Source organism: Netta rufina (assembly GCF_964035555.1).
Source record: "Netta rufina genome assembly, chromosome: 1".
Lineage (NCBI taxonomy): Eukaryota > Metazoa > Chordata > Aves > Anseriformes > Anatidae > Netta > Netta rufina.
Genome location: NC_140123.1, coordinates 178,306,037 through 178,326,492, shown reverse-complemented (window position 1 = coordinate 178,326,492; position 20,456 = coordinate 178,306,037). Strand labels below are relative to the sequence as shown.

General features: G+C 36.9%; 1 protein-coding gene across 2 annotated transcripts in view; it reads left to right on the top strand.

Moving 5' to 3' along the window:
* DOCK4 (dedicator of cytokinesis 4) overlaps positions 1–20,456 on the top strand; it is a gene marked incomplete at its 5' end in the record, with an annotated part of 247,303 nt that overhangs the window by 101,743 nt on the left and 125,104 nt on the right. For both annotated transcript variants that reach the window (XM_084306308.1, XM_084306307.1), the window contains 3 exons: positions 16,717–16,798; positions 17,500–17,560; positions 19,380–19,512. In XM_084306308.1, the coding sequence (XP_084162434.1) occupies positions 16,717–16,798; positions 17,500–17,560; positions 19,380–19,512 (276 nt within the window). The remainder of the gene's footprint in view (positions 1–16,716; positions 16,799–17,499; positions 17,561–19,379; positions 19,513–20,456) is intronic.

Here is a 20,456-nt window from a genome sequence, read left to right as displayed (position 1 = left end):
GCACCTATGAACTTAAGGAACTGTACATGGTAATTTATGTCCTGAAATAGAAAGATACTTGATTAAAAATATAAGTATATGAATATATGTAACTTATTATGTATTTCTTGAATTTGTCGGTTATGGTATTAGAATTTGGGGGTTTTGTTTCTTTGGGCTTTTTTGCTTTTTACCTCAGATTTCAGTTTTTCAAGCACTATATGTATACCAAGCTTTCCTTAAGTGGGTAATGCTGCTTGTTTTAATGAGGCAGTTGGAATGCTTAATGTTAAGTACAAGCTTAGAGGTACAATTGCTCCAAAAATAGTGGCTGCTTGTAGATTCTAATCTGGTTTTCATTGTCTGCCTGATGTAAATTGACATAAAACAGGTGATCTTTGTTGCCTCTTAGAGAAAGAGTTCATTTGGAGAGAGTAAAAAAAGCAGAATTGAGATTTAATGATGGAATTTCTGTTCAGATATATTTCCTTATTAAGACTAACTCATATTCTTATCAGATCAACCTGCAAACATAAGATCTCTATATACTTGTTTCATTATTTATAACCTCAGGTTTATACAGTTGAAATAACAGCTTTAAAAGACTGTTGGGGTAATAGAAGCAATATTATCTGTTTGTTTGTTTTTAAATAGATTGTGCACCTTTTTTGAGACTGTGGAAAATATAATATATTACATTCTCAGTTTTGTACATTCTATGAAGCTGTTTGAGCAGAAATGTTTGTTCAAGCATCATGGTTTAAAAAAAAAAAAAAGCAATTGTAGATACTGAGGTGAAGCAAGTACATACAAAAGGGAATAGTAAGGCTTTAGGAAGCTTGAGTAGCAGCACTTTTCCTAGTCCAGCTCCAGGCTCGTGCAAGCAAAAGACTGTGAGTAGGATGCTCTGATCTAGTGCAGGTAGCTATATTCAAAAAGGAATATATCATGTTTCATCTCACAGATCACCTGACTTCTTCATCTTATTGGCCTGCAGGGAACCAAAGCATATAAAGATATTTTATTGTGATATGGATTATTTTATGGTTTATTAATACAAATCTGTCTGGATATCACTGGAGAATTTATACAGAATATTTTCATTACATTTGGAGTGTTTAAACATGACTGATAAGAGGATGTCATTTACTTACATGGATAAAACAATCTGATCTTGTGATAGTCACTTTGTAGTGTTTGCAACTATTGATTTTTCTGATCAACTGTAGTGCAGTATGCTTTGAAAGGGTTTCATTTTCCTCTTCCTTTAATTTAAAAATATTTGAATTTATTAATAATGTGGATAACATGTTACGATATGAAAACCAAAAGAAAAAGGAATGCAAATGATAACATAGGGAAGGTATGGTTTAATAGCTGAACCTTATATTAAAGTGCAAGAATAAGGTTGCCTTTAGGCCATTGTAAAGTTGTAGTTTTCTCAGGCAATATTAACAACTGCCCAGACTTATATTGTCATTGAACAATGAAAGGTAATGAAACATTTTTTATTGTTGTTGTTGCTATAGTTATAGGTTCTTTCTGAAAAAAAGCGTGCCATAGCAACTGTGTCAAACCAAGGTACAAGCAGCAAGCACAATGTGTTAACAGATCTTGCATTTGATTTAGCAGGGCTAGAATTATTCCTAATAAGAGAATACAGCATAATGACATGAAAAGACCAGATTGAAAGAATATAGGTGTATAAAGTAGAATGAAATTTAGATATTAAATTGATTAAATTGAAAACTATGATCGTGAATATCAGCACACAACTTTTATCTAGTTCTCATGATCCCTATGTTTTACATAGGAGGTAAGTTGTATGTGTGTTCTTGGCAGGGCTGGATTCTAACACTTCAGTGCTAGACACTGTTTGTCTTTGTAAAAACAACCAGAGGAGGAAAAGGAGAATACTAAAGATTGTAATTCCCTTTACAGAATATTTTAAGGATGGTTGCTCTAGCTTAAGAAACAGTCGAGATTCCCTGGGAGCTAGAAAATGTAAGGCTGAATATTTGAAGACAGAGCAAGAAACTGAGCATGGGTCTTTGTCTTCTTAAAGAAAAGTCCAACCTGTTGATATAATTCCATTCTTCAGCTACACCACAACCTTGTTTCTCTTTAAAAAAAAAAAAAAAAAAAAGCCCGAAGTGGTCACAGCACACTATATCTGTAAATTTAGTATACGCTTCTTCATCACTTTTTCTTTCTCTAATTGGTGGTGGTTCATTAGAAAAGAAGAGGGAGGGATACCTTTACTCTCTGGAATATGTGTTGGTGGAGGTGTCTTTCTGTATTCATGAGTGAAATACCAAGATTAAGATTTATGCCAATGCTTAGCTTTTCTTTTTTTGTTTTAGAAGGCTTAATGGTGAATAAATGGACTTTAGGGTTGGAATACAGCTCCAGTGACATCTAAACTTAATGTCTTTGTGTGAATCACATACCTAGGCTTCTGCTAAGCATACGGACTGTTTTAGTTGAGTTTTAATCGGTGAAGATGAGAAAGTGAGTCAGCTGATAATACGTCTGTGTCTACTTTAGGGCATTCTTTAGAATCCATCAGCTGTATTTATTAAAGAGCTGCCCAGCGTACTGTGAAGTAATTTTGACTTGAATCCATCCAATTTCTTTTTTGTTTTCTATGCAGCTACTTCAGATCTCAGTAAAGTTTCAAAAGAATCACAGAATCACAGAATTTTCTAGGTTGGAAGAGACCTCAAGGTCATCGAGTCCAACCTCCAACCTAACGCTAACAGTCCCCACTAAACCATATCCCTAAGCTCTACATCTAAACGTCTTTTGAAGACTTCCAGGGATGGTGACTCCACCACTTCCCTGGGCAGCCTGTTCCAGTGCCTCACAACCCTTTCAGTGAAGAAGTTCTTCCTAACATCTAACCTAAAACTCCCCTGGCTCAACTTAAGCCCATTCCCCCTCGTCCTGTCACCAGGCACGTGGGAGAACAGGCCAACCCCCACCTCGCTACAGCCTCCCTTGAGGTACCTAAAAAGAGCGATAAGGTCACCCCTGAGCCTCCTCTTCTCCAGGCTGAACAAGCCCAGCTCCCTCAGCCGCTCCTCGTAGGACTTGTTCTCCAGGCCCCTCACCAGCTTCGTCGCCCTTCTCTGCACCCGCTCAAGCACCTCGATGTCCTTCTTGTAGCGAGGGGCCCAAAACTGAACACAGTACTCGAAAAGAGTTGTTGTTGAAATCATAAACGATATTAATATTAATATTAATTAGCTGACTGCTTGAGATTAGCCTCTCAGAGTGGAACCAAAAACAAAAGTACCCTGAATTTGTTCTTAAAATATTTGCAAAGAATTTGCAAAAAGTAGGGAGATCAAAACCACATGATGAATTTATGCACACATTTATAACTGTTGCTTAGGTATATATTGAAATTCTTTTGTTAAGAAAGAAAGCGTTGACTGTGTGACTCTTCTGTTACATTGTGGTAGGCAGTGTACATGTTCCAGTGTAACAGAGAAATTGGTTTTCTGGTTGCGTGTGACCTACAATGCATTTCTAGACTAGCACCTGTTAAGTAAAAGATTAAAACCATAATATCATTACTCTGGTTTTGATAATGTATCTTAGTATTTTTAGGTGTCAAATGAAAGGAAAATGAAGGAAAAGAAAATTAATTAAAATTATAAATACATTATTTTCAAATAATTTTTCATTTTAACAGCATGGATAAATGCTAACAATCTTCCCAATATGTAGAAGAATTAGACAGTAATAGCTTTTCAGGTGAGATGTGAGAGAATTGTGATGTAGAAACGAATTAGTGACTTGCCTAGAGAAGAAATCAGATAGTGACAGAGATTCAGCATGATGCTGGGGGAGGGAAGGCAGTGTCTGACCTTCAGACTTCCTGTCTAAAGACTTCTCTAGATTGGGAGCAGCTGTGATGTATCACTTGCACCCAGTTTACACACACTTTAGGCAACAGAATTTTTTTCTGTCAAATTTCGTAAGATAGAGATAAATGTTCTTTTGTGATCACTGTCTTGCTCTTGATAGGAACCTTAGCTTTTGTTGGGGACTGTACTTTTCTCCATTTTTTTTGTTGCTGGAAATTTCTATTAAAAATTAATTTTTTAATTATGTTGGTGTCTGCAGAAGCATCAATTCTGTTGAGTATTAATTATGCAATAGTAAAATGCAGGCTTATTTATGACTATTATAGTTAATAAACAGTTATGAGTAATTACTTTGCAGAGTATTTCTGTATTGATATAATTTTACTAATTTTTATGTGTACCTTCACGCTTCAAAAAGCTGTTTGGATATGCACATCTACTTCTTTTTGAAGCAAGAAAACTGCAGAAGTTTGCTCTTGATAGTCAAGTATTGAAATCTGAGAGATGATGTACTTATGTACTTGGTGCATTAAGACTACTGTTGCAAATAACTTTCTGACCAATTGGTACATACTAGTTTCTCTTGACTCTGTGTGTATGCATACGTATTTATACATACTTTTCAGCTAGACTAACTACTAGGAGTTTCTAGGAGGTTTTGTTTTGTTTTGTTTTTGTTTTTTTTGCCTTTACATTAATAATAAACAGATGAAGTCAGCCCCTGATGAGTCCCATAGTTTTCACTGTTGTGTTCATTTATATTGTTCCATTTGCTTCCTGCTTTCTGCTTTGCAGTTTTCTTTCTTAGGACAGTAACAGTCACTTCATGGTACATGGCAAATTTGTGAATGGCTCTCCTTTAACATGGTACAGCCATATGACTTGTCCCAGTAAAATTTTTTGGTTGTGTCTTCTACTAACCTTACATTCTTCTTCCTCTTTTATTTCTGTCCAGGTCACAAACCTGTTTGTGAATTTTTCATTTTTTTATTTTTTTTTAAGTAAAAGTTTGCCTTTTTTTTTAAGCAAAAATTTGCCCTGATGAAGCTTTACTTTGTAACACTAATTACATTGTAAAAATCATAATAGACAAGCAAAATTTTCCATGTACATAGTTGTAGAGTAGTATTGGCTTTGTATCTGGAAAATGTAAGAAGTCCGTGATCGTATCTTCAGTTTTTCTCTTGAGGTTTTTTTGTCTTTCAGTTCAATCCTGTGGGCTTGGCTACTGCTGAGCTTTTACTGGGTACTCGGAGTTGTACAGCATCTTTGTCTGTTTCTGAAGTATGTTGTCTCAAACATACTCTGCCTCGATCTATTGAGAGTCCAGACGGTGGTTAATTAGTGTTGTTCAGAAATGCTTTTATAAAATCTGTTCCTTGTATCTGGCACGCTCAACAAATGTTTGAGAAAAGCAAAATCCAAAGGGTTTATCGATTTAGTACCGAGCTTTAACGGTTTGTTTTAATACTGTCTCATTTTCTTATAAGACTGCTATGTACAAGCAGTGCTAGCCAGCGGGAGTAGAGTTGTAGAGCATCAGTTGATGCTAAGAGCTCAGTGTTAACATGTGTGAATGTTTGGAGGACTAAACTAAGGACAAATTGATGTGGTTGTGTGGACTGATTGCTCAGGAATGGCAAGAGCATATCTGCCAGTTTAATCCAGGAGAAATCCAGTTCAATAATTTAGACTGTTTTGTATTGTGAATCAAAACATGACTTGTGAAGGCAATTGGGAGATTTTCTTCAAAAGCAGACTCCTGATACAAATTAAGCAGATCAGGTAGATCATAAAATAGTATGTATATATATATAATAGTGTATATAAAATGAGTGTTACAGGATTATAGTTTGAATGGGGAAAATTCCTGTAAAACAGAGCAACTCAGCTGTAATTCTGTCAGTTTTTACTCTGGGTGTTAGACATTGCAATGACGTTGCAAAAACATTTTCAGATTTAAATGGGATTATAGATTTCAGTTGATTTTAGAGTGAGATGCACTTATAGGAAAATAACTAATTTTAAACTAATGACAAAAGATACGATATTGTGGAACTCCAAAGGAAGGCTGGAAATGTGTGTTGTCAGCATTTCAGAAGAGTGCAACGACCTTGTGTTCTTCATTAGCTGTTTTATAAATATATTGTAATTTGTGAATACCTATGAGATTTCTGAAGTTTTTGAGATTTTTCTATTCTTAAGAAATTATCATGAGCTTCTCTTCTGTAAAGTTGGAGTATGAAGGTGCTTAGATTCCCAACATTGAGAATACCAAAGAATGTGACAATGATTGTGTGCCTTGGGGTGTCTTATTCACTTACCAGCCCAAAAGTTAACTAAATGAACTGAACCCTTTTCCAGCAGTTGGATCACATGTACAAAGTCTGTAGTATGTATTTTAACTGATTACACAGATCCCAGTTTACAATGTAAGATTTTTTGAGATATAAAGGACGTTTGATGATGGTAAGTTCTTTTCACCTTTAAGTGCTCATATCATTTGCCAATTACCGCCGTTTGTTGCAGCAGCGATGACCTTAGCGGAGCCAGAAAGACCATTTGTGCTGGAGCTCTACGACCAATCCTTTAATCAAAAATATATTGATTTTTTTTTTTTTTAATCAGATCCTGGAAAAATCTCACTTACCAGCTTTTAATAGAATTGTTTTAACAAGTTGCAAGGGACAACATAACAGCTTAGCTGTTTTCCAGACAATGCACATTGTTCACAGAGAGTCTAACTTTATTTCTTCCCACAATAATATTCTGCTGTTACTGAAAAAAAAAAAAAATGTGTACCAGATGACTACTTTCCAAACTCAAATATCACAATGTCCTCTGAGATGCCTCCTTTTCTCTATAGCTACTTTAAGGCCATATTTGTATTTGCAGTACATTGCTATCTGGAGATCCTGTCTGTTTCTGTAAAGAAACTTAGAAACACAGGCAACTGTCATCTTGGGGGTGCACTGTGAAAAAGGGAACAGAGGGTATTAATCTGTCTACCTACATTTGTCCAGTTAACACAGTGGTCTCTGCTCTTGTTACTGATGAGTATGCATGAGGATGCTGCATCATCTTCTGCCCAAAGTCCCAGCTGCTCTGCTGACCTTTACATTTGCGTAGTGTTTGTGCTTCTGTGTGTTATGACAACATGCTGCAGTAGAACACATTTTTTTTCCTCAAATCTGCAGTGGAGCACACGGTTCTTGTGTAGCAGTGTCTTTGCTAAGCCATTTCCTTAATGTTATCATTTTCTCCAAATAGCAATGCTATTAATAGAACAATTTTAAGGCAGCTCTTCAGAAAGATGGAGTGTGTTAAGAGTTTCTTTCACTGCTGTACACTTTGTGTCTGTGTCAATATGATAGGAATGTCTTATCACAAATGATTGATGCCTCTGGCCCCATCTGTGTGAAAAGCAGAGATAAGTTGGCATGCTAATCCTCCTTTTCCCATCACCTTGAACAACCTTGTTTGTAACTATCGTATTGCCCTCAAACGGGCGCAGATTCTTCGGCAGCACAAAGAGGAGCAGGCAGTTTAACCAAGGCCATAAAGGCAAAGTGCAGTTTCTATATGCTTAAGGACTGTGTAGGCTCTATACCATATCAAAGAATAAGCAGATTACCCTTCATTTGCTGTACTTTAAACTTTTTAGTGACATTCATACACATTAACCAGTTCACGCCTTTCTTCTCTCAGTTGTGTTATTACTTTAAATGACTTAAATCACTAATTCACTTTCAGTGGAAAGCTGAAATCCACATTTTGATACTCAAAATATTTGTGTTCTAATTTATTCTTTTGATATTTTTTTTTTCATAAAAAAGCCATTTTTTCCCCCTTTAAGAAACAAATGCTCTCCTCCCCTTTAATTAAGGGAAATCTTTAAGTATTTTGGTATACAAAAAAAAATGTTTAAGGTCATTTTTTGTAACTTCCCTCCAAGTCCCCAAACATGAGATTTGCTCTGTTCTATGGCAGCTGAAAGAAACCAATCTCTAACCTCCCTGTAACTAGAACCTTACAGAACTGGCTAGTGTTAATTGTTAAAAGTCAGAACAGCAAGGAAGGGCTTGGACTCCTCTTGAATCTAGCTGATGATACCCGTCCTTACCCAGCAGGCTCACTGTTTTGAACCCATGACGTCTTTCTTCTTTACAGGCTAAGATGTCCTTGTGACCTCTCTTGAGCTACAGCTCACAGAGTCAATATTACTTTGAGCATGTAAGTCAATGGGGTTACACCTGAGTTTCAATATCCAGTTTACTTAGGATCTGTGCTCCAGACATCAGGAGATGCAAATAGCTCAGCTCCTTTTTGCTTCTCAGTAATGTGGAATGCTCAGCCATAAAAGAGGTGGAAAGAAGATTTGTGAAATGGTAGGGTGTGTACTCAGTGCAATGCTATAGAAGTTATTAAAAGAGTCCAGCAGTATCCTGCATGGATAGCCATATAGCTATGAAAAAATTGTCACCAATAGTTGTGGGGAGCAGTTCATTAGTTGTAGTCATTTGGAACTTCAGGGAAAAGAAAGACAATTGGTAAAGTGTTGTAGCACAGCAGCTATTATCTAGCAGAGGTGGAAAGTGGAGAGGAATGTATAAAGAACTATAATGCCATAAAGAAACAAATAATGCAGCTGCCTATCATCCGTGCTGCCTTTATGTGATATTCACAGAGGTTCCGATTCAGAACCACCTACTGCTGAATTTCAACTTCTTTTTGGTTCTTTTCATAGCACTATCATCATGAAAATGATAATGAAATGTTAGAAATGTTATTTTGGACACTTCTTGTCATTTATAATATGTGCATCTACTGTTCTTTTCAGGTTCTTTCCAAACACAACTCTTTATTTTCTTATTTGTAACTACTGAGAGGATTGGGCGAACAGTGAGGAGGACACTTTAAAACCTGATATGGAAAGCAGTTTAGATGGTGCAATGTATTTTTAATACAAAAGCTGGAGAGAGAGTGTGCACACATTTATTTTTGTATATGTGCATACATGCAAACACATTAGTTGGAATTCAGATTTTCTGCTCTGGTGCTTATCTGATTGTTTGATATTTAAGTTCTGTGTTTCTGAATGTCATGGAAATTCAGAGGATTTGTTAATAGAAAGAGGTATTTGCTTCCAATGTTATCTACAAAATTAATATTCAGGGGAAAGAACAGAAATTGTGTCTTTTTTATTTAAGGTTACGTTTTAACTATATCTCAGACTACGTTGCCTCCTCTTGTAGCACAGAATTTCTGGAAGGGGTGAACTCTGATTAGAGAGGCACAGTTCAGACTGGACTTTGTTTTATCTTTACAGGTACCTTTTCCTCTTAGAATCCCATGTTTTAACATGTGAAAGACTCCTATGTGCAGGAATATATTCAGGACATCCAAGCGTTTCTTGGAAAGCACAGTGAAGTAGTAGAAGTCATGGAGCATCTCGACTTGATCCTAGAACAAGGAGAAGTTCTGGAGAGAATTTCTATACTCTTTGATGATCTCTGATGACTCTGTGGTGACTAGAGATTAACAAAGATGTTTTTTGGTTGCTGTCAGGTGGATTACTCCAGGCAGGAAATGCAGAGGATGTGCCTCGAGTGAATAATGCTCATTGTTTGAGAATACTGAATTAAACTCCCTGCTGTGGTGTTCTTCCACATCAGAAGGAAAAGTGCCAAAGTGCTGGCCTAGTCAGTTAGTTTGCCCGATTAGCTACATTTTCATTTGTTTTACAAAGCAAAACAGCTCCAAAAGCACCGTACTCACCTGACATTTAAAGTCACTAATAAATACATTGGAACCTGAGCCTGTCAGGTACCACATTCAAGCAATTTGTTCTCTCAGTGTGAACAGGATTTCTTCTTCTTTTTTTTTCTTTTTTTTTTTTTCTTTTCTCTGAGTCTACTTTTGATCTGAAAAAATCTATTCTGTATTTAGAAACTTTGCAGGAACATACCCTGACCAATGAGAAATTTCAAAATTGGTGGGTGGATATCTTACAAAGATTTCTATATATCTGACCTGTTTCTCCCTTGTGCCAATTAATATTTTTTTGTCCTTCTTTCCTTCTAACAGTATGTTTGAAGGAAGATAAAAGGACTGGATATTTTTGCCATTTATGGTGGCCACTCCCCACAGGTGGTATTGCAGCTAAGTTCAAAATCATAATAATGTCTCTTATGCAAAATAAGTTTCCATTAGCATCTTGTGTACGTGTGTGCGGCACTCAGATACCAGCAGCAAAAATATATTTTATTAATCCTTCTCAAGTAGGTCATTTTTGGTAGCCCAGTTTTATTTACTTGTCAACAGCAATAGCATAAGCAGATGTGATTTATGTTGCAGGCAGAACGTGTATGAAAGGAATGTTTGGCGCAGCTGCAGCTTCCAAATGTTTTGACCTTGTGGTAGTCTCTGTGAAAAAAAATGTCTTTTCTACAGATCTGCATCACCCTTCATTGCCAGGTGATCAAAACATTTTGTCCTGGCTTTAAGAGGTTCTATATGTTTTAATAATACTTATTTTTATAGCTCAGTCCTCTAATCTGACTTCATGTGATACTGTGTAATTTGCTGTCTTTAACAGTAGTTTTGATAAATTTCTTTTTAATACTGACTGTTCCTGACCTTCAAGAGAACAGCATCTTCAGGGTAGAGTTCCAAGTGGTTTTTGAGGAGCTGGCATTTCAGCAGGCCCATTCGCATTGGCCTGACTGCCCAGACTTTCCTATTTAACAGTTGTAAGGGAGCTACTGCAAGGAGATTTCCAGCAAAATAACTACATTTGTGGGTAATAAATGAGGTAGAATATGATAGGAATGAGCCGCCAAAGACAGACATGAGTATAATCTAACAAGAAAATGTTTTGGAAATGCTTTTATTTGTTTCTTTGTTTCTTTATAGGTTTTGTATTTTATGGGGAGACATAGCCTGGTCAACAAGTCAACAAGTACACATGGATTATTCCCAGTTGATGTCTATTAGAAACTAATTATGTTTCATCACGTAGCTCGGTTCCTCTCATGAAAGCCCGTTCACAGTGAAACAAATGTACCCACCTATCTGTGTTTTAAAGATTCTGTCTCAAATACCTTCTGCTTGCTGTGGTTGGAGTAATGATGCTAGCTTATGCAGAGGTTTGTGTAGACACACAGTTCTTTAAAGCAGATAACCAACCTAAACAAGACAAACCTGTGGTCTGGATTAGGTCTCCCTTGAGCATTAACAAATAACTCCCTTACTGTTTTTATGCTAAAAATTGAAGAGCAACAGAAGGAGTCATTCTTCTAAATTGCCGTGACAAAAACACTGCAAAGGGTGACTTTTCCTATAGCTGGTGTTTTACCATTTGGAGCATAAATGAGAGATTACATTCAGAAGTGAGTGAAGTTTTAGAGTGAGAGTCTGTGCACCAGCCGCTCTGTATTTGTGACAGGTTTAGGTAATGGTGAGATATACTGAAAAATAGAGCTATTCCAGTGGGTTTGTAGGTGATCGTACCAAGAACATGGTACAGCTGGGTACTGACAAAAAGCATGTCAGAGTCAGCACAAAAAAATACAGAGCTGCCACTTATAAACCCCCAAATGGAGAAGAATACACAGGTGCACTTGAGCTGTTGGAGGGAGGGGAATTCTTCTACATGCCATTGCTTCCATTCACCTTTGCCACTTCCTCCTGCTCTCTTCAAGTTGAATTTCCATCTCAGGGGAAAGATAGAGCAAATCTGCTTGGATCCATGCTGTTATTTCAGCCAGCTACTAGGATAATGATGAAGACTGTAATTCAGCTTAAGGGATCTGTAGGTCTGTGCACTGATAATGCTGTTCTGCAAAATGTTTATCCGTGGTAGCAGACTAAGCTCACAATTACTGAGAGCTCCAGCTTCTGGTGTACATTGTTTCCGTAGTTGTAAATACCTGCAGAGAAATTCCAGTGCGCTTTCTGCCACATCATCTTCCTCTGGCTCCTGGTACCTCACAAAAGTAATTTAAAATTGTTGTTTTCCTATGCAACTTGCTAATCTTTTCAGGAAATGTGTCATACCACCTTTCAGTTAAAGTACAGTTGTGAATATCTAAAATAAAGTAGAGTGTGTTCACAAAAGCTAACTTCTCAAGTCTGTCTTCTGTTAGTAGAGAGAGAGACAGAAGATGGGAGCAACAGCTTGATTTAGCTATGTATGTCTGGTTTTCTTTTCTACCAGTCTCCCCTCCCATACCCCTTTCTTTTTTCCTGCTGTCCTCATTAACTCTACTTCTATGGAAAATTTGGCTCCTCAGCATAAAGCTAGCATTCAAACATTTTTTTTCTTCGTCCCACATGTTGTCAGCACATCCAGGAGACATGATGATGAGCTTCAATATAGCATCACAATATTGTTTTGTTTTCTTTTTGTTGGTGCTTTGATATTTATCTGAAATTGGCTGAAATCTTCTTTTTATAGTACTCATTCTTCCTTTTCCCCTTTGCTACTTATTTTACAGTCAGAACTTTGGGTATGGTTTTAGCAGAAGTGCATAATGGAGTTAAACTGCAGGGGCTGACTTACTGTGGAACAGCTTGTACTGCGAAGTCATGTTGGCACGTGTACCATCCAGTTAGTCTGCGATTAAGAAAATACTTTTAAGGCTTTTTTATCTATTTATTTCAGTAGTTTATGACATGTTGTCTCGCATTCCTCTGCATTTCACCATTAACTAAAAGGATAATGTTTTGTGTCTGATAGTGGTTTTATGAAGTCAATGAGTCTAAATGCAGTCTATCTGGATTCAAGTTCGTAATGAACATTCCCTAACGGTGATCTGGAATGTGATAGACCCGAGCTGGTGACGTATGTGGCAATATTCTCATGTTATCTCTCATCCTTTGCTTTAGAAATCGCTATAACCCATATTTAGGTAGAGAACACTTACAAAGATGTCGGAAAGTGAAGTTGTTATACTAAGAGCTGGGACTATTGGATGATGCAGCTTTAGTGCAAGAATATGCCACGTGGCTGATTTTTTATTTATTTTTTTTCTAGTGTGTTTATAAATCATAGAACAAGCAATCTGTCTAGACTGCTAACATGTGACTGGTAACATTTTCCTGCTAATACCAAGGAAATAGGGGTCACGTATGAAAATAGAACAGTTTGTGGCTATGTTTCTTTTAAATTCATGTGTTAAGCCTGCAGATTTGGAACACATTGTTGCTTTACTAATACACGGGAAGTTACAGTACAGAAATCCCTTGCTGACCTTCTTAAATTAATCTCTCCAGCATTAGTTATTTCCTTATTTTCAGTGGGAAGACAGCAGAGTTTAAATCTGTGCAGCATATTTAAGTGGTGAGACTGGTACTCATAAAAAATGCATTGGAATTTAAACTAAAATCAACCTATCTTCATACAAAGGAAAGGTATTTCTGCTTTGGGATGCTGCTGTGTGTATCTGCTGTATGTATGTATGTGGAACTGACTGCTGAGAAAGCTGCTGTGAAATAAGATCCTAGTCCTAGATTTCACCCTCTGGAGCTTTTGCTGCTGTTTGAAGGCAGGCTTTCAGATCTTGGGAATTCTCAGTCTTTATTTTGTTTTAGGAAGGCTATTTACTTTCCTCAACCATTTTCTAACCTGTTTTTCTCTATAGAAACGCTTTGAATTGTTTATACACATAAATGCTCTCTGTACTTTATCAGAATGTCATTCTGTTTCCATAGTCTTACAACTATGGGACTTACAAGTCTTAACTGCTTGCATTTGCTCCCTGGTAATGTTCAAAGATAACTGTTTTTATCTGAGCTGGAACTGGTGCTATATTTTTTGCTTGAAACATATTGAAGCGCTAAACAAGGATTAAGATTTCTTTGGATTTTTTTTTTTTCAGTTTGGCTTTTTCATTGCCTCTAGGTCCTGTGCTTCAGTCAAAGAAAATTTCAAATTCAAATGAGGAAATTAGATCTGCATAGCCATTAGATGTCTATTGCAATCAGTGCATTTCTTTGTGGCATGACAAAAGGCCTTGGCTTTTAATTGTGTTGTAAATCATAATCTCATGGTCTGTGAGTGTAAGCAGAGCTTGAAAATTCCATATCCAAGCTGATAGTGAGTAGGAAGCTTTCAAAAAATGTGCCTTTGATTTCTGCAGAATGTAAGCTTCAATAAAGAAAGAGAACACTGCCGGTTAAATTCAGCATTATGAATACCTATGAATTGCAGGTTCATAGGTAAACTGTAAAGTTAGCTTATCCGCAGCGAGGTAGTTTCTTATTGAATAGTATTTTTCTTTTAACTAACATTTCTCGTGGTTTCTTTAAGGCAAAAAAATGCAATGAAATATGTATATATGGGCATTACTTGTAAATAGTTCTACAGACCGAAGGTAAGGTGATGAGATAGAGAATAACCTTGAATTGGCCTAATTTAGATTGATGCATACAAATGCACTGTGGGTTTCAGTGCACAGAAGCTGTATTGTTACTGTTGGAGCAGAGTCTTTTTTCTTTTTATTCAGTTTTGCATAGTACCCAAAATAATGGGTCCTAAAGCTTTAACTGATTGATAATAGAAATAATAATTCTCGTTCAGTGAGCAGTATCTTTGTGTGAGATCTGTAAGCCAAACATTGTACATGTACTTTTTTTACTGTATTTTCTGCTATCACAAAGGGACTAAATGTAAATGAAATGACAGAATTATTTTAATAACATTTTAAAATCAACAGCAAAATACTAATTTGTTTCTCTTTAAAAATATATCCATGTAAACATTCTTTAAAACTCAGTTTTAAAGTTTCCATGGAGACGTAAGCTGCAGAAAGTGGCTGTATCATAAAACATGAGTGTTTCTGAGAAAATACATTTCATGTGCTTTGAGGTATTTGAGTTCAACTCTACTATTCTTAGTTTCTGCCTTTTTTGCTGTCTGATTAAAAAAAGCTGTGTAGCTGAGGATGGCACAAATGTTTTTAAATGTTCACAATAAAAAATCTAAGCATTTGTAGAGTCATAGAATCATGGAATTGTTAAGGTTGGGAGACACCTCCAAGATCATCTGGTCCAACATCCCCCTATCACTAATGTCACCCACTAAACCATGTCCCTAAGCACCACATCCAACCTTCCCTTGAACACCCTCAGTGACGGTGATGCCACCTGGGCAACCTATCCCAATGCCTGACTGCTCTTTCTGAGAAGAAATGTCTCCTCATTTCCAACCTAAACATTCCTTGGCACAACTTGAGGCCATTCACTCTGGTCCTATCACTAGTTACCTGTGAGAAGAGGCTGATCCCCAGCTCCCCACAGCCCTTTTCAGGTAGTTGCAGAGAGCAATGAGGTCTCCCCTCAGCCTCCTCTTCTCCAGACTAAACACCCCCAATTGCCTCAGCCGCTCCTCACAGGACTTGTGCTCCAGGCCCTTCACCAGCTTCGTAGCCCTTCTCTGGACATACTCCAGGGCTTTGATGTCCTTCTTGTACTGAGGGGCCCAAAGCTGAACACAGCTCTTGAGGTGCAGCCTCACCAGAGCAGAGTACAGAGGCTCTGTCAGATTTTAAGAAAAATTGAGAACAGTCAGGCACAGAACATGTTGTCCAGAGAGGTTGTGCAGCCTCCATCACTGGAGGTTTTCAAGACCCAGCGGGATGCTGCTCTGCGCAAACCGATCTGACCTTACAGCTGACACAGCTTTGAGCAGGAGGTTGGACTCAGAGGCCTTCTGAGGTCCTTTGCAATGTGAATGGCTCTGATTCTGTCAATGATCGATACGGATTTTGTACACAGCAAACGCTGGTGCAATAAAGATTTAATTAGTCTCTATTGAGTTGGATCTAATCCAACATATTCCTAGTGATTTTCCAGCTGCACGTTGAAAAGCTGTGGATGGTAGAGAGCACTGGTATACCATGTTTGGCCTTTGGAATATGCAGAAGAGGTGCAAAAAACTAGTTGCAATAAACTCAGTCTAGATTTATTTTATTTACTTTTTTACTTTGAGCATTACAGGGCATCCAGACTCAGCTGTCTGGCCAGCTAGGGATGGGGGCGAAAGGGGTGAAAGTAACACATGTAACACTTCTGCACAGCTTACCATTTCTGACATCTTTGCTTCTACTTTCCCTGTCTCTCACTGCAGAAATATTATTGCTATTCCCATGCATGAACTGGAAAGAGATTGTCCATAAAGAACCTATTATCAAATAGGAATTTTTCAAGGAGTAATTTCTGTTTCAGTGGGTTCTTTTGCCCTCTTCTACTCTAAAATAAGAATTCTCTGTATCTCACTACTATCAGTATTAGTTTTTGTATCAGCTACACCACTTAGCACCCCTCAGTAGATTGCAAAACAGAATTCTGAAAATGAAGTTTGCCTTGCTGGAACTTATAAGACTGCTAAAATCGGTGCAGTCTAGAAAGAAATTTTCATAGGGCTAGGTAGGAAAAACGTCACCTGGGATCATCTTCTTATCTTTGAAAAGAATTTTGTTTGAATACAAATGTGGCAATGTTGACATTTATTTAGCAAGAATCAATGCCACCATAATAAACATCTAATTTCAGTTCTAGGATGAAAGGATTTTATTGCTTACGCTTTTGTATGCACCAGGATATACAATGTCATTCTTCCAAACTAAATCAGTCTTCTAGTTTGTATCGAGTTTTCAGTAATTTTGTTAGATCATTAAGTAAATCATAGCCCTTATCTAGTGTCTTCCTTTATTTCTTGTCACATCTGAGGCTTTTAAAAGGAAATAATTTCATTCTTTTATATCTTGTGGAAGATTACATCTTCTAGATGTAAGATCAATATGAGATCTAGTTTGCTGTAATGTTGTTCAACATATTTGTCATATTTGTTTTCTTACAGTGAAAGATTCTTTTTAAGACTGAATAGGAATGGTTTGCCAAAATGTCCAGAAAAGCCTGAAAGACACTGTTCTCTTTTTGTGGTGAGCTATTCCTATTCTCAATCTTTTTTGTGCTGTGTATTGAAAATAGTAGTTGGATTAAATTATTCTGTGGTTGACTCAGTGGTGCTCCCTACGCTTTTACATTGTTATGAATATCAATTCTAAAGCCTGGTTAAAGGGTATTACTGAAATCCCAAGCTGAATGTTTTCTGGCAATATGTGGTCACTCCTATCTAAACTTCCATATGTTTTTTATATATATATATATATAAATAAATAAATAAATAAATATATATATATATATATATATATATATGGAAGTATATATATATACTTCCATATATAGCAGTCTTTCTCCCTGCAACAAGAACTAATCAGTTTTTCTGCTTTTGCATTTTACAGCCAAAAGATGGTTTGTGTAGTGCTCTTTGTACTTTCAGGACATAAGGAACTGCACAAAGGCATCATTGCTGTTCAAGACACACAGCAAGTCTTTTCTGTCCTCCCACTGTCCAATTATGCTGCTTTACAGCGTATTCTAGCCCATGATATTGTAGGACAGTCATTTTAAGTGCATGACCACCAATTTAGAGTGTTAAATGGATAATTTGTTAATTCCGTATAAATGAACTCACTGTTCATTTATCACTTTCGCTGGCAGCAAAAGCAATGTGTAAAGATCTTTTAAAATGTCACATTTTAATCAGAGTCAGAAATAATGAGGTTCTGCTCTCTTGCAGGATTTGGGTAGCAGTGAACTCAGGAAGGACATCTATATCACTGTGCACATTATCCGAATAGGTAGGTATAATTGTCTGTGAGTAGTCATCTGACATTTGGTAGATATACAGCAGTGAATAAAACTGCTTGAGGTCAGCTTTTGGTTCCGTTACATTAACTAGGCCTTTGAATAAATTTGGTAAAGAAAATGCCTCTCTTCTGATGAGAAAATTGCCTTGGATTTCTCAGTATTCTTTTGTGTTGTATTTCAAGTGTACTGCTGAGTTTAGGTGCAAGATGTTTTGTTACTATTGCAAAACAAAAAGAAAGTGTCATACGAACTGTCTTAAGATGATGGAGTTGTTGCTGGGAGTCCACTCTTGTCCCAAAGAGAGCAATTTCAAACATATTTTGTTCACAGGAGAACTTGCCTGGAAACATAATGTACCTACTTAGTGTATAATATCTGATGTATACCTGAAATTGTTCAGATAAATTTTGTTTTTTTCTCTGATCTCTTTAAAAAGGAGGAGAGGGAAGGCAGTAGAGGAAGTCTTACAATGATATAGGCAGATATAATGTCCTCCAAAACAAAGCTGAAGAGATGAAAAGCATGTGTTACATATGTATTTTAAGAAGTTATCCTCTGGGTTGTACTGATTTGAAGCAAGAGTCTTTGGGTCTGCTTCTGACTTCTTAGATGTGGTGATACATCTCCCTATTTTTGCAAGGTATTTTGCTTTGAAATGTAGTCTCTCTAACATGTGCTGAGTTCAGAAACAACTTGTTACAAAGTAAGCATTATTTTACAACTATGATGAATAACTTTCCTTTGTGTTTTCATGCTGTTCTAGTCTTTCATCAGAATATCAAAATACTGTATTTTTATTGGTAAGGACTGGGGAAAAGTGTGGTAAACTGATGTAACACAAGTACGTTTGATAAGAGTGAATGCTTGAAAGAACAGTAACGAGTAGATTTTTCCCTACTGTATAATTTTCAAATATATGCCAAGTTTGTAAATGAAACAAAAGACTAAAAAGCTAAAATAAGACATATATGCTTCATGGTGTATACATGAATTAGTCTTCTAACTGCTTTTATGCATAGGAGTGTTCAGAGGAGTCATTGCCCTGCAGCAACTGCAACCAGAGGCTTTTCTTGTCAAAAGTTAAGATAACTTTATATGCGAAAAAGATACATACGATATGCAAAAGATACATAGCTGTCAGGACACAATTGAATAAAACGTTTTGAAAGAGGGCAGTTTTGTATACTAGAAACACAGCGAGAAGATTGATGAATTGAATTTAAATCAAATAGAAAAATATTTTGTTTCAATTCTCTTTTCCTTGGCTGCCTTCTTTCCATATCATAATTTGTTCTCCTGCTCTTTGTCATCTTTCCTTCAAGAGTTTCATTCTTGATTTCTGCAGCTGGTCAGTTATCCCCTTGCTAGCTTGTTGCCTGTTTGGAGTCAGCATTTAATTTCTAAACTGCAGTGGCTCAGTCACAAGACCTCTCATATAAATCACAAATAACAGCAACCACGGTAAAATAATTGTTATTGGACAGCAAATGTTGAACACTCTGTCATGTCTGAGCTCTAAATTCAATTTGGTGGTGTCTCGAGTAGTACTGTCACTGGGCATCAGAAAGAGTTGAGCAGTGCCTCTGGTCTGAGCCCTTACAAGATCACCACATCTTTAATGGGCTTCCCAGACCATTTGTTATCCTACTGTACCATGGAGAAAGATGGACCAGATTCGCAGAGAGTACACTTGGCATCGTCTGCTGTGACCTGTCACCATACCAAGCCGGATTGCTCTCTGCCTCCCTTCTGTGGTTTTAAGGGAGACAGTTCCAGGGATTATGCATCGAATGTGATTTTTTTTGGCAGGACGAATGGGAGCTGGAGAAAAGAAAAATGCCTGCAACGTACAATACAGACGGCCCTTTGGCTGCGCGGTCCTCAGTATTGCAGATTTGCTGGCAGGAGATTCAAAGGATGACCTCGTCTTAAAAGTATACATGTAAGGAATGTGTGTTTTTTTCTTAGAAGTATATTAGGGTAGGTTTACGTCAAAAACAGTGGTTTTAAGTGCAAATGTGAATAAATAGCTGTGGCTCTTTTTTGTTCCAAAAGAGAGTAGTAGCTAATTTCTTTTTTTTTTTTTTTTTTTTTTTTCTTTGTCACATTTTAGAAAGTTTGGCTAGTTCTATGTGCTTATAGAATGAAAAACAAAGGTTGCATCCTTTTAGATCTTTGAGTATGTTTCAGCATTTATCACATCCTTGTAAGTGCTTCTGGAGCTCTCTTTTTATGGCAACATGAAGTGCTTTTAAGACTTGTTTAAACACCTTGTGCTGCTTAGGCAGCTAGTGAAAGTACTTTATAACTAGAGAAAAAAGCCGACAGGGTAAGCTATTATGGGATGCGAATAGCAAAAGTGTGAAAGGCAGTTAATGCTGGAGAATAAAAATCAAAAATAGATTTTGAAATGAATGGTTCATTAAATAGTGGATTTTGACAGATAATATTTGGAATAAAGTTAAATTTTCTATTTGTAGCAACACAGTGCATGTAATCTCCTGCTGATCTTGGGTATTATAGTAAGAACCGTTTTGTGGAGTGGTCTATTCTAAGTACACAGACTTGGGACACATCATGCACAAGAGGAAGTTCTGCCTCTCCCAGGGTTAGCACTCAAGTCCTGAAGGCATGGTGGGCTTTCAGGCAGCCTTTCTCTTCTCCTCTGTTCCCCCACTGTGCTGAATTAGAGCTGCTGAAGTTGGTGCTGCAGAAAAGCTATCCAGTACAGCAGTGAAAACGTGTGCTGGTTCTTGTTTAGACGTCCAGGACGTTAAAGTCAAATAAGTGTTTGCTGTTGGATAACAAATTGTTGAATTTTTAAGTTCACTTATTATATTCTATTTTCTAATTTTCACCTGATTGTTCTTAAAAATTAATAAATAA